The following is a 19,259-nucleotide window of genomic DNA, read 5'->3' on the forward strand; positions in this document are numbered from 1 at the left end:
TTTCTATTCATAGACTTATTTACAATTTATTTATAATTTTCTTATAATTTTTTTTTTAAATATATTTTCTTGCTGTGCCTCTGGCAGATGCAACACTTTTGCTATTGTGGAAAATCGGTGGGTAAAAGGGAAAGGGCTTTTTTCCCACCAAGCACATGCAGCGAGTTAAAGAATTCCAATCAGCAGGGCCATTGTTCTTGAGACATTCGCCCTGCAAAATTGAAGATAATTGAAGTGTAAAACGTTCGAGAGAGCGGAAGTGCAGCAGTCAGCAAAAACGGGGGAAAACCCTCTGCACTGTTGTATTGTTATTGTTGTTTGTGCTGATGCCCAGGCATATTATGCAATACAATTTTTGGCCACTGAGGCTACTCCTTTTAACCCTCCTGTAGTCAAACATTTTTGAGTCACGTCTGTCGTCTGTCGAATGCGGAAATGATGAGACAAAAGAGACAAGGACATATACACACACACACACCACACAGAAGGGTCTAAAGAGACTGTAGGGAAGAGCAGGACACAAGGACAGCAGGACAACAGAAGGACAGGACGGCAAGACGATGGAGACCACAGCGCAAATGGAGGCCAGCAATAAAACTGTTTACTGCATGGACACTGCAACACACTGGCCAAAAACAACAAAATGCACTGAAAAAATAATAATAAATTATTATAATAAAAATAGTAATAGTATGTATTATATTTCAAAGACTTCAAATGTTCTTTTTCTCTTAGAAATCATAGAAAAAAACATAAATTTAATTATTCAATTTTTTAAATATATATAAAACTATATAAAATATTTTACACTTGTTTGTTTTTCAATTTTATTTTCAGTGCATTTAAAAAAATAAGAATCTGAACAATGGCAGCAATATGAAGGGCAAGAATAAGAGCTGCAAAAAAAAAAAAAAACAAAACAAAAAGTGCAGCAAAATAACAAAACAACGATATGCAAATCGCTGACAACGAAGTGAGCAAACAATCCTTGCACCGAATCCTTTTGTCCTGCCAATGCCAATGCAATTGCCAAATTGCCAACGTAATAAGAAACAAGGAAAAGATTGGGGACAGCAAAAAAAGAAAAACCAACAGAACAAAAGGATATACTACTTCAGTAACAGCGATAGAGCAGAAGGAAAACTTGTCTTTTTTTTATAGGCATATTTTCAACAGGAAAAGGAATGCTAAGATGAAGATAGTGTATGCCTTAAATATTTCTTAATATTTTCTAATTACTGATCAAAAACTGCAACAACATAATAATAATAACAAAGAAAATGCGCCAAAAATTGAATGTAAACATACAAAAAAAAAAAAGAGAAATTTAAGGAAATCAAAACAAACACAACATGCTAAAAAAAATACGAGGAAAATCGCACAACAACAGGGCACAAAAAGTAGCTTTGCTTTTGTGATTGAAGCTACCCTCAGGGTTTGGGCACGGGCGCCACATGTAGAGGGTAGAGGGGGGGTGGAAAAATGCCACGAGCGGCGGTGGTTAAAAGGCGGCGAGAGGGGGTCGCAGAACGGTAATATTTCGCTTTCGGCGGCAATGTCGTTGGAAGCGCAACTCAGATTGGCAACAGTTGTATAAACGATGCCGATGTTTACCCCATAATACGTTGAGGGGTGGAGAGTGAGGGGTGCGTACATGTTCTTGGAGCTTCGGGAGCTTCGGGAGGAGGGGAACTCCGAGAGGAGGGTAGCTTCGGGGGGAGGGTAGCTGCCTTACAAAAAATGATATAGCAACAATAAAGAATGTAGAGATAACAGGCTGTAGTTCAATGGAATGTTTTAAAAATAACTTAAATATATATTGAATTTTTCTTGTTACTAAATATTTCTATTAGTTTGAAAAATTTAATTTACACAGAAAAAATTTTCGTGGGTAAATCCAACCATTTCGTGGGTTAAAAGGTAACAACCAAAATCTTGGGTTCCATGAACTGTACGCTGCAGTATAACGACGTAACGCGTTACGTAACATGTACTGCTCTACAGTACATGGAACCACGATTTTGCGGTTAAAAAGCGCCAAACCACGAAAATTGTGAAATACACTATTTTACTATTTTACTGTAGACTACCCCCGACTACAGTAATTGCAGTTCATATTACCACCAAAATAAAACCAAAAATTATTTTAAAATTTTAATAGTATTTTTTTAATTACTTATTCTTTAAAAATATTTACAGAGGGTCTTAATTAATATTTTTTTAATTACTTATTCTTTAAAAATATTTACAGAGGGTCTTAATTAATAATATTATGGACTTATATATATATATTTCCTATATTATGAATAAATAAATTAAATATTAAAATTGTAAATTTATTAATAAATAAATATTAAGTCAAACGATGATTATCAATACTCACAAATATATATTTGTCCATATTTCACATCCGAACTGGTACTTTTGTCTCGACTATAGCTTTTCTGAAATAAAAATTGATTTAAATAAATTTGTTTATTAAAATTAATAGAAAACGGCCAAATATTTTACTTACATTTTGTTGATTCCATTTACATAGTTATGTTTTATAGTTACATGTGAATACTCTCACCTGAAAACAAAATAGAAAAGTATAAAAGATTTAATTATATACATATGTATATCATAATAAAATATAAAACAAAGGGTTCTTGGATGTCAGTGCCAGCTATATTGCTCGCACTCGCCTGAGATGGTTGCCATCGCAAGTCAACAAGAAGCCAAAAAATACATTTGCATGCATGTACATGTCCGCTGATCACTATTCAAATTGTAAAATAAAGAAAAGCAATCAAGGATCAGTGCCAAATATAAGTTTTTACATATATGTACATACATATGTATGTATATATTTTAATCTGTATACTAACTTTACTTTTAAAAGCGTTTCTTCTTGCGATCAGCAGCGTACGTGTACTTGCATATGTACATACATACATATATGTACATATATGTATGCATAAATGCATATGTATATGTACATATGCCAATTGCGGATCTAATTATACTTTAAATGATTGTTTGGGAACTTACCGAGAAATGTGGGCAATAGGTCTCTGAAATCCCACTCCTCCAGAAGATCCTCCAAAGTAGCCACTTCGTCAATATCACTCATAACTTTTACTTTTAACTTTTTCACTTCACTTTTTCGCTGCACAACTTCTCGAAACCGACGCCGCTTTTTAAGTGTGCCCGAAATCGTTTTTTCAAGAAACGCTTGCTATATACTAGAAGTTTGGAAATATTTACCAGAATTATACCAGAAAGTATTTTAGTGGGCAGAAAAAGTAATGGATTTTCATAAAATATTTAATAAAATTATAAAATGTTAATGTTACTTACCTTGAGAATGCAAAAATACATACACGATACCAAACAAGATAAAGAAACACATAAAACTTTTTACGTTAAACCTACAGTATTTTGACTGCAGCTGACAGTCACGACAGTTCGCAAAGCCAACAACAAAAAACACACAGAATCTCGTACGTAAGGGTGACTGTAATTGACTGTCATATAAACTGTCGTGCAGTCACCAAATCCAACAACAAAATACATTGACAGTAGCTTTACTGTTATTGAACCAAAAGAAATTGTTCATTTAACCCACCAGAATTTTTTCTGTGTAATAAAGTGCTAATGCTGATTGCTTAATTACCCTCAAAATGATTCAATTCCCCATTTTCAAAGATTTCCAAAGCCCCGATTAAGTCATTCTTTTCGTTTTTTTAATTTTTTGCCTTTCACTTCATAGTGCATTCTGGCACTTTTTCGATATTTCCTCCAATGTTCCGGCACACAGGCTTTTCCGGCTGCTGTTGTGTCCCTTTTTTGAGAGACGAGCAACTCCCCAGAAAATACCAGAAACATCTGTCACTCTCAATGGCTCATCCTCTGCCATACCGCTAGCCCGCATAGAAAATCGTGTTGAGCGTGTTATCCACTTTCGGACGCTTTTGCCGCTTTTTCCAGAATTTTCTCCTCCTAGTTTTTTTCCCAGTCAAAATCCACACCCCACCAACCACCGCCTGCTTCCGTTCTCCTCGCTTGCTTAAAGTCAACGATGCGTTTTGGTCCTGCAAAAGGATTCCTGCTGTCAGCAGGTGACTGCCCAAGGGGGCGTGCCACATCCGGAAGGACACGCTGCACACTCATGTGTGTATTTTCATACAATTCGCTGACTGGCAGGCAACAAAAACAAAAAAATAAATAAAACAAAAAACATGAAAAAAAACACAGTGGAATAAGCGTACTGTTTTCACTTTTCCCAGATCAACCCTCTCCACTCCACAGGTACACACATCTCTCTATATATTGTATATATACTATATATATTCATATAGTTTTATTTCAACTCGATTGTTCGGGCTTTATTTTTGCGGCTGTTTGCGGCAGCCAAAGCGGAAATGCGATTTAAATTATTTGATTTCCATTTTGTGGGCGATCTTGTTATTTTTACCCACTCTCTCCGGTGCTTTGTCTATATTTTTGGTTTCATTTTTGGTGACATTTTTAAAGGAAAATAATATAAAATATCTAACGATGGATATATATATAGTATCTCTTCATTTCTAGCTTCTTTGGGTTTTCTATATTTTCTAAAAAACCCTTTGTAAGTCGATTTTCGATTAAGATTGGAATGTCTCTCTGACATTCCTCTCAATTTAGCAATATTTAAAGTTCAAAAAATGGTTGAAAAAGGTAAAGAAAATATGTATTGTAAATTTCAAAATTAAAAGTATTTTATAATTCAAATTTATCGCCTAGCTTTTACATCTGTTTTCGCATGACTTTGTTTTCCATTTTCCACTTTCGTTGCCTCCTAATGATGGCCACTTCAGTGCTTCCGTTGGGGAAAAAGCGCAAAGGCAAAAAAAGGGAAAAGCCAGCAAGGAAAGCTATTGGCATTGGCAACAGCATCAGCATCAGGACCTGGCCAAGACAAAAGGGGCGTGGCAGAGGGCGGAGGCTAAGGCGAAGAGCGAGAGAGACGGAGGACGAAGGCTTTTGGGGGCTGGACTGGCGTGAATGTAGCTCGTAAATTTGTTAGTTTATTAGCGCAATTTCCGTTGCTAATTAATTTTCAGGCCACACACACACAGAGACAAATACAAACGCCCAAGCGAACACTGGGAAAAATTAATGGGAATTTAATATATATTAAATATATAATTGATTTAGGATAAAATGTAATATACATTGATTTATGACAGTGAATGAAACGTAATTATTTAATCAATTAAATTATAAAAGTATTAAAATTTTAAATAAAATTATGAAATTTATTATTTCACAATTTGTAAAAAATATTTTGGATTTTTTTTAATGCTCAATAGTTTTAAATATTTTTTTTTGAGCTTCATAAATTATGTTTGGAATACTTTAAAAATAAATACATTTTTTTTTACATTCTAAAATTTATTAAAAATATTTTACAACTAATAGTTTTTTGTTTAAAGATTCTAAATCTTTCTAAAATATTTAAAAGTTATTTTCCCAGTGCACTTAAGGATATGAGAGCGAAAGAGAGGACGACAGTGATGGCCCTCTCAGTCTGGCACTAGAAGAGATATTAGTGACATGCAGTTTGCACTTTTTAAAACGCCGGAAAGTGGCTGGGGGCCGGCAGATGGCGGGGCCAAAAGGATGCATCAAGGATGCATCAAGGATGCTGTGGTTAGCAGGAGGGGGGGATTGGCTTTACTTTTTGCTTTTGCCAGCCAATTTGCTGTGCTGCATATTTCTAATTAATTAAGCTGCCTGCAGCAATGTAGGTGCGCTATATAAATAAATCCATGTCAATATACAGCAGACATATATATTATATATATATACATATGTATATGTATATGTGTCAGCGTACACCTAAATATGGAAATTTTCAATTTCCGGCCAATGTCTTAGCTAACAAGAAAGACGGCTACATGTCGTATACGTAATAAACGTGATACTCTATGAAACTTTGTTAAAGAATATTATAAAAAATGTATAATATTAATAAAAATATAATAAAAAATGTTTATAAATAAAGTGAATAATTTAAAATAATTAATTAAAAAAAGATCAAAGCTAGAAATAAATTTTATCAAAATAAAATTGTTTGAATAAATAAATAATTAATTTAAAAAAAGGTTTCTTGTATTATTATACCTTTACGTTTAAAAATATAATTCTAAAAATTATTTAACTGGACACAATAAATTTCTAAAATATACAAAAAAATATTTGTAATTATATATAAACTAAAATTTGCCTTAAAAAATACTTTTCCAAGGAAAAAGTTTGCTTGTCGATCAAGAAAGTGAGGCCGCTTGGCCATGATGCCGTCTTTATTTTTATTTATATTTTTTTTATATTCCAGCTAAAGCTTTTGGCTTTCGTTGATTATTTACTTTGTCCTTATTATGCTCTCCAAAGAGTATGGTTTCTATATAAAAACAAAATCAGACTAAAAGCTGCCAACGAAGGCGGCCAGCGACGACGAGCTATAAATTATAATTTCCAAGACATGTTTTCGGCACATGGAGTGGTGGCCAGGGGTCCAGGGGTCATCCAGGGTGGATGATTCAAAAGGGAGGGGGTTTTGCAGGGGGTTGGGTTGTATGACTTTGACAAGTTTTGATGATGTGTGCCCGGCATCTCCTCCTGTTCGCCCCCCTTTTCACTTACTCCCTGATGTAGGCAACATTTTTCAATTAACAAACGAACGAAAAATGTATGACATGCCACCACACATAGACACTCGCACAGACACACACACACACACACACACTCACAAATGCACTGAGACAAAATAATATCAAAAAATGAGCTGCTTAATATAATAAAATTTAATTATTATTGAATACAATAGAATAAATTAAATAAATTAAGTATTACAAATTATTTAATTAAATAAATATATTATTTTTAATAAAACGTATATTTTAATACCTATTTTTTGTGTCTTTTTCTGTCTGTGTTTTCCCACTAATACTCCTATGGCAGCCACTCGACATGAGAAACGGTGCCAGGCACCTCCTTCGGTTCCCCCCCTCCTTCGTTATCCTCTAACACCATGCCCCCTCCCGCCACCCACTCCCTCTTTGATATACATCATTTTTCATAGGCTTTCAGCCATTTCAGCTTTCCCCCTTGCATTTTCCACCACCGCAGAGCTTCGGAATCGAAGCGCCAAAAACATCCTGTCAAAAGAGTGGCGACAAAAGGAGGGGTGGGGTAGGCGGAGGATCAGAGGGTAACTAACTAACTAACTAACTAACTAACAGCAGTCTCACGGTTAAGAGTATCGAAGTGAAGAATACCCTGGAATATAGTTTATATTAAGGAAAATTATGTAAACTTAAAATTTAAATTTGAAGGAAGTGCCTAAATTCTTAAAAAATATAATTAGTTGATATTTAACATTATTTTTTTAAATTAAAAATATATATTATTAAATATATTTAAGCTTACAAACTTAGGAAAATATATTTATTAATTAAAAATATTTTTTCAAGGCTAAGAATACCATGAAAATTATGTAAATGCCAAGGAAAATCTTTTAAACTTTAAATTTAAATTATAAAAAAAAAATTATTCTTAAATAAAAGCTAATTAATTTAAGCTTTTACTAAAGAATAATTTTTATATTACAAATAAATATTACATATTATTTTAAACCTAAAAAACTAAGCAAAATAATAACAAAAATTGTATAAGAATGTTTACAAGTAAATAAGACAACTAAAACGACTTGAAAAAACCCTGCTACCGTTGTAATAAAAGGGCAGATTAGGTTCATATGTCTAAGTATATATACATTTATATACATATACATACATACATATATATTCATATATATATATATAGCCAGATGTATGGCAATGTGTCTGGGGGTTCTGTGTGATGTACTTGTGTCATTCGTTTCGCCTTGGCAAAGTGACAAGCGAAATGTTTTCTGCCACAAAATTTCATTTAGAAAAAGGGTTATTAATAATACCGAATATGACGCTGGGTGGCCATTATAGCATACATATATGTATATACATGTTTCCCTTTTTGTTCTCGGTGTATGTATGCTTTTTCGGCTTGTCCTTTTTGGGCGTTTTGTGGCGCGCTGAACACCTGCTATTTTATGATTTTATTAGGCACTCAACACGCCACACGAAAAGGTCTTCTTCGGCGTCTAACCTGACATGTGAGTAACTGAACTCCTGCTCCAGCTCAAATGGGATGTTCGTGTTTAAAGGTAACCTAGGAGGGTCTAACCAGGAGTTTTTTTTGGCAAATAAAAAGCAAGATGTAGAGACGGAGAAGTATATACATAGTATATAAATCTATTTATTTATTTAAGATGATTATAGAACATTTGAGCATGTTTAGTAGTATGTATGTATTTAGTGGATTAATTAACTGAGGAGACCCTAGAAATATTTATATAATTTTTTAAAATTTATTAAGCCAAAGAAGACTTATTAGAATTATAAAAATATGCTTTATAAAGTTTGTAAAGAAGATCTTTAATGAAAAAAAAAAAAAAACACTATTATTACCCATATAAAATAATATATATAAGTGCCTAGTGTTAGTGGACTTCCTGTTGTTTTTTACCACAAAAATCCTTATTTTAACATTTAAATAACTTTTTAAAAATACTTAATACCTATTTGGCATGAAAATAATGCTCTAAACACTCCCAAATCAAGTACTTTAAGGGCCAAAACTGTCACTAGCCTTTGTCCATTTGTGTAGGCAACCCCAAACCCAAAGAGGAGGCAGGAGCTCAAAGTGGGGCAGAAGCAGGATCTCAAAGTGGGCTGGGACTGGGACTGAAACTTGGGGTTCGGGTTTGGTTTCGGCACAGACGGCGACTGCCCGGCGGTTGTATAAACGTTTTCCCATAAATAAACTACCAAACATAAAATATGCATATGAATGCCTGGCCTCCACTCACTCACTTGCTCACACAAAAGGCCAGCCAGCCAGTCAGCCACTCATACTGGCACATAAATTTAAATTGATTCAGCCCCACAGCACACACACGTACGCACACTGAGCGAAATTGTGAAACTCGTAGCAATTTTCATGTAATTAACAGCAACACGTGCAGCGCCTTCGCTGACAACAGAATTAATAAATTAATAAGCGAACTGTTGGCCAATCAAAGGGAAAAATCGAGCGAAAAACAACCGCAACGATAATGAATAACAACTACGGATTCAGTAACAGAAATAACCAAGAGAAATTTGCATAAATATTTATAAAACTACAAAGATTTTAAGACTAAAAAGAAGAGATGTTAAAGTAGGGGAAAATGCAGAGAAATATCTATCCCTCAAGCTAATATAACACATTTTTAAAAAACATTTAAAAATATATTAAAAACAAACAAATAAACAAAAAGTAAAACCAAATGAAAACACCTAATAAGCTGCAAAGATTCAACGACACGAAATAAATGCCCAGCGCAAAGCAACCACCACCACCTTTTCCGTTTTCCTTTCACATAATTAATTTCCAACTTTTCCAACAAATTTCGCTCGAAATTATAATGGTTTTATTTTTTTTGTTGTTGTTTTGCTGGTGAAAATTTCCGGACCATAAAAAGCAAAGAACATATTCAAAACAAACATAATAAAAAGTAAAAAAAAAAAGAAAGTTGCCAAAAAAAAAAAAAAAGCCAGCGATGATTTCCTTGGAGACAAATTAGCAAAAGCAGTTGACACACGCACACCGCAAATGTTTTCTCCGAGGTTTTTCCGCCAAAGGTTTTCCTTGGGAGGAGGTTTTCTCTTTTGGTCAAACATTAATAAACTTGCCCGGAGTTGGAGCCCAAAAAGTTCAGGTCAAATGCTGCCACAAGCAATTTGGCATTTGTCTTTATTAAAGTATTCTGCCTGTGTGTATGTGTGTGTGTGTGTGTGTGCGGATCCTTTATTTTCCCCGGAAATAGTGGAAAGTCCTCTGCCTCGGCCAAGCATTTCCGGTTATCTTGGCATCGCCTGGGTCGTGCTCCTCCCTTGGAAATAGTTTTACTTTAGTTGTCCTTAAAGTTCGCTGACAGGTGGCGGGGCTAAGAAGACTTATAAATATACAAATAAAAAGGGTATAAAATCATTTTTAAGAATGTAACAACTTGAAAAAGTGTCCTCTACAAAAGTATTGAATAAAAATAAGCAATTTGTATGGTTTTAATAGTTTCCGTTTCAGTTTAAGCCTCAAAACTTGTTTATACTCGAGGAGAAAGTAGTAAAAATTAAATGAAATACATTGAAAGATTAAATTGAACTTTAATTTAAAATCAATATATTATTTAACTGTAGTTTTTACAATATAACTAGAATTTGTATATATTAAAAAGAAAGGAAGTTAACTTCGATACTCCGAAGTTTGTCTACCCTTGCAGATTGCAATTGGATGACTAAGAATCGAGCCATTCTGGTTAAATAATTAAAAAAAAAAAATAAAAGAAAATATATAAAAGTTGTATATTTATTCATAACATAAATAAAATGCTGAAAACACACATAAAACAGTTTGACAGTTACAGTTACATTCCTAGCTTTACATTTTCTCTACATCTACCGATCGCTTCTATGGCAGCTATATGATTTTCATAAAATGTATACCAAAATTCTGAAATAATAACAAAAGCTTATATCTCAGAGAAGATGAAAATACGTTGAAAAACGAAAAACGAAGCTATAATTTTGTTCTATAAATTTCCCGATCGTTCCTATGTCAGTTATACGATATAGTCTCCCGATTTTCATAAAATTAATAAATTCTGAAATAATATAAATTTGACACATTTTTGAGTAAATGATGAACCTTTTTAATATCAGTTTCTAGCTAATTTTTGTTTAAAAAATTATTTAAAAATTACAGGTAAGTATTAAAGTATTGTTAAGCTTAGAATTACCAACTTGAATTTCATGCATTTTTGGCTGAATTATCACCCTTTGAAAATTAGTTTTTTGCTCATTTTTGTTTAAAAAATTATTTAAAAATTACAGGTATTAAAGCAAATCTAAGTAAGCAGGGCATGACTAGATCGGCTCGGCGTTGATGCAAACTTCTGACTGAAATTATAATACCCTGCAAGAGTATAAAAAGCTAAAGAAACCTTCATTATTTTTCCCATTTTCACATCGTATCTTTCCTGCCTCTGATTTCTCTTAGCCAATTTTTTGATGCATTTCACACACAGATAATGCTCAAGGGTTTTTTTTTCGGTTTTCTGCATTCTAGTTTTACTAAATTAGCGGCACACATGCGTAACTAATTTAGATTTGGTTAAAAATTAACTTGCAAAACGAAGACGAAGGCAAAAAAATCGTTGCACATCAGGGGAAAAAAATCTATGTATATAAATGAGGTAGCTCAGGGGCGTCGGCAAAGGACGGGGGGCTTAACAAGCGGAAGACGATTTAATGCATACAAAATGATTTACACGCCGCTGGCCAAAGATAATACGAAACCTGGGTCTTCTCATGGTAGACGGCAGGTTTTATTTTTTACCGGAGGATGCACGCATGCCATCCTCTCCGCTCTCTCCCCTTTCACTGCTGTCAGCTGCCGGGTTTCAGTTTCTCCACATATGCCCCATCCACCACCTCACATCCCGCAGATGCAACACATTCGTCCACACTTGCAGCAGCTCCAGCAGCGTCTGCCTCTTCCACTGCCCCTCCTGCAGTGTGCCCCTGTTTTACTGCTGGGCTTCATATAATCAGGCAGCGCTGAAAAGTATGCTACACTTTTTGCCCCCAATGGATACACTGGGAAAATAGCGGAGGGGGTTGAAAAAATAATAAATGCTTACAGCACTTTCTAACAATTTCTAGAAAATATCTCAGGTAAGTAATATATTCTCTTACATTATATTTTGTATTTACATTGTATTATTTTATTTTAAGTTATTTTCTTTTTATTTAATACTCTTTAATTCATGATTAGTCTTTTTAAAACCTATATTTTCCGTTTAGAATAAATAAATAAGTATTAAAATATTTAAATTATAGATTTAACGTTAAAAGAAGGCTAGATTTAGACATACTTCTGCCTCTTAAAATTAAAATAAAATAAAACAAAAATATTATAAATAAAAAAAAATAATAATTGAAATATTATCTTTCAGTTTTCTCTGAATTCATAAAATTTAAGTTAACAATTTAATTTTCTTTCAGTGCATAAATAGCTCGCATTCGCTCACTCTGCCAGCTTGCATTTCAAAGCCTGACAGGCCATCAAGCTGAAATCTCTGATGATACGAAATCAGCATAAACAACAAAAACAACAACGGCAACATAGGGCATGGGGCCAAGAAGGGTTAACTGGTGGGGGGAGGGGGGTTATGGCACAAAAGCAACTGCAAATAGGGTTAACAGCCAGTGCAATTTTCATATTACCAAGCTTTTTCGAAAAACTGCAGGCGATTTTAACCGCCCAGCCATGCAGCGCCACGCCTCCTTTAACGCCCCCTTGTGGGCCCAAAGTTCGTTGAACGCATATTTCAAGCTGATACAAATTTTTCCAATTTTTTATTTTTGTTTTGTTTAAAGGGCCGCGTTTTTAACAAGATTTTACAGTTTATCGTGGAAATATGTTTTTTTTTTTCATGTAATTAAATGATATTGAAAAAATATGTGTACCATTATATCTATAAAGAATCCTTAAACATTGTTGTCAACGTCAGAGTCCGAGGAGTCTTCAATTTCAGACTCTGGATCGTCGACGGAGGCCTCGTTTTCCTCGAATTCCTCGTCGTCATTCAACTGATCGGGCTTAGTGTCTTCATCATCATGGGGTGAAGTTGCATAAATGTATATACGGGATGCCTCTGTCTTGTCCTTATCGTCCTCATTATCTCCTTGGAGAGAAGTAGACTCGCCGGGTTCTTCTTCCTCTGCCACAACTGCAGAGGCAAGTGTGTTAGCTATTAGCAGGTATTTGGGAAAGTACTTGCCTTGGATGGACTCTTTAGACGATTTCTCCTTAGGCTCATCCAGATTCTTTTCAAGAGACCGCCGCATGTGGGCCAAAAATTCATCAGTGAGACTGCAAGAAAATATTGCAAAAGCGAATCTGTGTGAATGTCACTTCCACTACCACATTTACAGAGTCTGCAAATGTACCTGAGACACCCAACAAAAGCGGCGAGGAAATCTCGTGAAAACTCGTACTTATAAAGCAGGTTGAAGACGGCGCTACATAAACAAATCTACGAAAGCCGCACGAAAGATCGGAAGGCTTACCTACGAGCACGACGGGAACCTCGTGGCCGGTCTTGGGGTTCAGCGGGACCAGAGTCCTTCTCGTCAGACGGTGGTAGTTCCTCGATTCCCTGCTCGTTGGTATTCTCACATGTCTTTTGGGTTTGCTCCATTTCTACAGGATGTTCTTGATTTTTTAAGATTTTCCCTCTTGAACGAATGAACGAAGAAAAAATAATTTGACGGCAAGTAACAAATGTGATAATCGATAACTTTATATGTGATATATCGATAACTTTAAGGTTTGATAAGCCAAACTAGAGACTATCGTAACTAGACAACTATCGTAATGTTATACAACAAGGATTGTCATTTTAAATTTAGTATTACAAGGGAAGAGAATATCTTTCCTTTAACGAAAATGATTTCTTCACTGTGCCAACAACTTTTAACTAAAATGATAATACCCTGAAAGTGTATAAAAGTGCTGCAAAAATGGTGACTCAATTTTCTCGTTGGATGGTCCAACGAATTGCATACTTTTCGGCACCTCTTCCATGGGATCCAAAGCATTTTCTATATATTTTTTTAATAAGCGCCTTGTGAACACAAAGTGACAAAAGGGGAAGGAGTAAACGGATTCTCAAATGCAGTGCATTAAATGGGAAACAGAAAACGGGACTCGAGTGATTTGGCCAGAACTGCATGCTCACCACCAACACTCTCTGTTCCGCCCCATGCCACGCCCCTGGGTCGCTTGGTCTTGGTATTGGTCTTGGTATTGCCCCGAAAATGCAGAGAATGAAAATGCAAAATTGACAAAGCCAAAATGCTTTATATAAGCACACATATTGTTTAGATCCATTTGCAGCGAACAAGAAGGAGCTGAGACTGAAGCTGAAGCTGAAGACAGAAGTCAAGCAAGATGCTCCGCAGCCGGTCGAAAGAAAGAGACAGGCAAATATGGAGAGCGAGATGGCATATGCCATTAAATCTCTTTAGAACTCAATTCTTATTCCCAACGCAATTTATACAACAAAATTTTGCACAGAACCAGACACAAAATCTTGCACATAGAACACACAACATACACACATGCACAGTTGAACTAACAACACTGTTTAAGGACGAAGCTAAAGGAATTAAAGTGCGATTTTGGAATGTACCTGTAATACTCTTAGTGAGCAAATTCAAAGAAATGTTGGATTTAAGTGCTCACAAAAAATAGCATTAAGTTTGGGTTTTTGAAATAGGTTTGTAATTAATTTGGTGCCCAAAAGTATGCAACGATACTATATTCTAGTGTTCTAGGGCTTTGACAAACACTTTTTTAAATATTATAAAGGATGTGAACACATTTTCTTTAACGAAAAGGATTTATTTTTAATATAAAACTAAAATTTAAATATTATTATTTTACTAATATATGTAAATTAATTAATATTGAAAATTTAATACATTTTAGATATACATTTTAGGGTATTTTTCAAGTTGAACTAATATTCTAGTAAATTCTATTAATAATAAACTTTTAAATAATTTAATTCTATTTACATATGTATTATAAATATTGCAACATTATTCAGACAAAAGTATAAAACTATTTTTCTATTGTTAATTTAAAACCCTAAAAACACCATATATAGTAGGGTATACATATGTTTAAAGTCGAATCAGAAAAAAGGAGTAGCAAACAAAAAAAGGTTCACAGCAAAAAGCAGCAGAAGAAAGCAGGCAACACGAAAAATTGAAGAGATGCAGCACAACCTCTGCTCCTCCGCGCCCCCTCTCTTTCCCCCCTCCTTCTCCTTTTCACCTCCCCCCCCCCATCCCGTCCCTTCTCTTGTAGCCCGAAAACTAGCGTGACATATGGAGCGGAATAGAAAATAAGCGCACGTCAACTGCATGACACAAACACATAGAAAACACACGACGCGACAAAGCCGAAAAAAATATGAGAAAAAAAAAGAAACTAGCAAAAAGGAACGGACAAATAAAAGGCGGAGGAAGTGAGGTGCAAAGGAGCGGAACGAGAGGATAAAGGAGGCGGCCGAAATGAAGTCCAAGTGGAGAGTGTATAAAAATGGAGCAAAGCCCTGGACCATATTTATATTTTTGGCACACTCGAAAAAAAAGAGACAAAAAAACAACAACAAAAGGTGTGCACACACACCAAGAAAAGATCTGTGCGTGTGTGTGAAGGCTAATAAAAGCAAGAAGGCAAGGATGCAACGTGTGGGGCAAGGGCTGAACAAGAGATTAACAATGGTAAAGGCAGGCGAGATGAGAAGAAGCCAAAGAAGAGATGAAAACTTGATGAAATGAAGTTTTAAAAGGGAATATCCGATAATTCTTGATCAAATTTTAACAAATTTTTATCAAATTTATTAAAAATCTAGTTTCAAAAAGAGCTAGAGATTACGAATCGATTGATTGAAAGCCAAAAACACTAAAAAGGTTTATAATTTATTTTATTTAGTATTTGTTTAAATAAAGTTTGTATTATTATTTTTTGTTAATACAAGATTCATTTTGATTTATTTTTCTTAGATTTTGTGCACTGTACTAGCCACCAGCCACCTCGCTCTACACATTATATTGCTTGCCCAGTTATTATCATTTTTGTGAGCGAAACAGCGCCTGTCACCTGAACAAGGATATAGAGAATGCCTGAAACTTCAGGTTCCCCTAGCTTTTCCCCACTCAAATTTTTCTCTCTCAGCCTCTGCTTCGCTTGTCTATCAGCTGCCAAGTCACAGAGGAAGAAGTACACTGAAAAAATAAAAGATTATAGAAAAGCAATTATATTAGTTAATAACTTTTTGTATGTTTTTATTATTACTATTTTTTATTATTTTATTTTAGTTAAGTATGTTAATTAGATTTATTTGTTGTATATTTACTTTATTTAAATATTTATTATTCTCTGTGTATATGTTATGAGTGTATGTGTGTGTGTGCTTATGCTTGTGAGCAGCTACCAGTTGTTGCTTCTGCTCGCCGTCGTTTTGTTTTTGTTTTCATTTTGCTTGGCTGCTTTGTTTGTTTGCTTTGCCGCCTGTCCTTGTTGCCTCGTTGAATCCTGCTCCTTTACCCCGAATTTTACCACCCCCAGCCCCCCCCTATCAACCATTCCCCTTTCCACGTTCTCGGTGACCATGTCAGGGCTTCTGCCAACATTGCATACTTCAAGGGGCCAGTCGTAATGATTATACAGCATTCCGCTTGACATGAAGAGGTTCGGGCCACCATCAAGGTACTATCCTTGGGTCTGCCACTTTAAAGAGGTTTCACTTTAAGGCTTTATATAGATCTTCAATATATATAAAATATTAATTGGAAAGTGGAAATAAAAGGGAGCTTTGGAATTTATATTTTACTCTAAGATAATTTTTCTATGATTTTCCCATGAAATTTAAGGACATATATATGTATATATACCTTAATAATTATATATATATATATTAATATTTTTTCACTGTTAAATATATATTTAAAGTATTCCTGACTCCTTGTTCCTGCCGCAGCGAATTAATTTCAAGACCTGAGCACATTTTTCACCAAATCTTGTTAGTTTGGGATGATTGGGGGAGGGTCGTGGAAAACAGAAGCGCGTCAACATGATTAACGCCTTATTATGGAACTGTGCAAAAGGGGATTGTGCCATACACACACACACACACATACATATACATACACATAAATATATATATATATATATATTTACACACTCGCATCCTTATTCCATCGCCGCGCCTCTTCTGTTTGTTTTTCTTTGCTCAATTCTCAGGCGCAAAAATAAATGTGAATACTTTTTTATAATTAATTGACACATGTGTGCACCGGGGGCTCCAGCAATCCTTCCTCCTCTGTTCCTTCCTCGCCTTTATCCTTCGGTTTAAACTGCGCAAATAATTAAACTAAAGGCGTCTGCTCAGCAACGGAAATCGCTGTCAATTCATTTTGCCGCATTTTAAATGCTGAAAAGTAATTTAAAAAAAGCGCAAAAAGAAAGGAAGAAAAAAAACATACGAAATAACGAAACATGTAAGGATTGAAAGGATATCAGAGGGGAGCGAAGCGACTGTGTGTGGCTCGCTGAAAATTTATTGTTTTTGCCATTAGCGCTGCGCAAATGCTGGGGAAAGTCGGGAAAAAAGGCGGGGGCGGAAAATAAAGGTCTTTGGCAGAATTGATGTCGATGAGTTTTCGTTAATGTGCGAATATTTATTAAAAGGAATTGGCGTTTCGGACAACAAGAAAAAAAAAAGAGGGAAACCCACCAATCGAAGCTGGTTAATTGAAATAAAGCAAACAAAAAGGTATAAATAAAAACGTAAGTTAACGGCAAGGGATGCCAGGATATTCAAAGATTTTTAATGAAAATTAATTATGAAAAAAATTAAATTTAATTAAATATAATTAAAATAAATATATATACATATATTATATATTATATTTATTTATATTCCAGCGCAAGCTACAACATTTTACCATTAATAAGAATATTTTTATGATATATATTTCTTTTACTTTATTTATAAAAAATCATATTTCCTATTTTTTATCTCATAAAAAATTAATAAAACAATTACTAAGGGTCTTACTTGTAAATCCCTTTTAGACCCCTCACCTTTTTTTCAATTGCCGCAAATTGAGGCAACTGTACACCTTCCCCTGTTCCACCATTTTGTAATTTTTTGTTTTAATGTCTGCCTGGGATTTTCCCATTTTCATATTTGTGTATAAATTTGTTCTCTCTCTCTTTGGCCGCTGCTCATTAGCCGCTTGTCCAGTTTTGCTCATTTGCCTGGCCATTAACCGGCTTCAACTTCAACTGCAGTTCAGCAGTGCCTCTTCCTCCTGGTTAACCCCCTTCCTGCCGGTCGCTTTAGCCCTTAACCCTTTGGCGCCCCTAGCTGACCCAAAAACTTTTGCCACTTGCCGGCCATTGTTGTCGTTTCAGGGTGGGGGGGGAAAAAAAAAACAGAAAAATAATCCAGTAAAGGGCGGGAAATATCGAGGGAAACTACAGCAATTAAACACTGGGCGTGCGAAAACTTTAAGGCGGTGCGACGGGCGTGGCAGCACGGAAAGAAATCAGTGGGCCTAATTGGGATTTAGGGTGAAATTTATATTATTTATTTTAATAAGTTACTTTCTCTATTAAATTGTTTGTTTCTCACAGAGTGTTTTTTCACTTTCTTTGATTGTTTTTTCATATTATTGAAACCTGGTCACATTGAGGAACGAAATTGGAGAATATTTTACTTTGGCCACATTATATTTTTTAGATAATTATAGTTTCTAACAGTATTTCAATTGTTATTTGAATTCTTTAAACATTTCCCTTGTTTTAGAGTAGTTTTTCGTGTTTCTCCGCTTTGGTCATTCTATTATCAAGTATTTTTTTTTAATTTTCATTTTCCAACACTTTGTTTTTTATAAACATTTCATTGCTGTATAAGAGCTTATTTTCCCCTAGATTTTCTCCAATTCTCTTGACACCGACTCATCTCTCAGTGCCTTTCCGTTGAGTTTGAGTTGAGGTGAGTTGACCAACAACCGTCGAAGTTCGTTGGCGGCGACAATCAATTTACCTGACGCCCGTGAAGAGCCGGCTATTAAGAGGGGAGTAGTGGCTGGGGGGTGGGGGTAAACGAGCCAGGCCCGCTTTGGTCCTGTTCCTGGTCCAGGTCTCTCCATCGCCTGATAAATGAGAAAAGTTTTTAACGCCGCTCGCTCAGGTCGGCTCATTGGCATTTTTACGATGTCCCTGCGATGGGAAATGTGGGTGGGCTGTGGAAAATATGGGAAATTTTACAGGGAAAAGGGCGACTCTGCCCGTGGGCAGGGGCAGCGGGGCCAACGCGGACAAATAGGCAACAAATGAGACGAGCCTGGGATGCTTAATAGAAAAACTGAAGCGTATGGGAAAAGGAACAATGTAAGGGAAAAGTGGCGGAGGTGGGAGTGGTGTTTTTGGTGAAAATTCGGTGGAAAACTGGGTGGTGCCGAGCTGGTCGAGCCGGGCACTTAAAACTTTTTAGCATGCAACCGCGA

At 35.3% G+C, this 19,259-nt stretch overlaps 1 protein-coding gene and 1 long non-coding RNA gene across 2 annotated transcripts; both read right to left on the reverse strand.

Moving 5' to 3' along the window:
- Positions 1 to 2,172: 2,172 nt before the first annotated feature.
- Positions 2,173 to 3,171, reverse strand: LOC121502167 (uncharacterized). Its single transcript, XR_005990850.2, has 4 exons — positions 3,034 to 3,171; positions 2,516 to 2,572; positions 2,384 to 2,444; positions 2,173 to 2,295 (listed from the first exon to the last, which is right to left on the reverse strand). It is a non-coding gene; the product is annotated as an uncharacterized lncRNA (long non-coding RNA).
- Positions 3,172 to 12,515: 9,344 nt separating this feature from the next.
- LOC108080075 (uncharacterized) lies at positions 12,516 to 13,463 on the reverse strand. Its single transcript, XM_017174659.3, has 3 exons — positions 13,239 to 13,463; positions 12,950 to 13,041; positions 12,516 to 12,898 (listed from the first exon to the last, which is right to left on the reverse strand). Exons 1-3 carry the CDS (start codon positions 13,367 to 13,369, stop codon positions 12,657 to 12,659), a joined length of 465 nt encoding a protein of 154 aa, XP_017030148.1. The 5' UTR covers positions 13,370 to 13,463; the 3' UTR covers positions 12,516 to 12,656.
- Between the last annotated feature and the right edge of the window lie 5,796 nt (positions 13,464 to 19,259).

This window comes from Drosophila kikkawai, chromosome X (genome assembly GCF_030179895.1).
Source record: "Drosophila kikkawai strain 14028-0561.14 chromosome X, DkikHiC1v2, whole genome shotgun sequence".
Classification (NCBI taxonomy): domain Eukaryota; kingdom Metazoa; phylum Arthropoda; class Insecta; order Diptera; family Drosophilidae; genus Drosophila; species Drosophila kikkawai.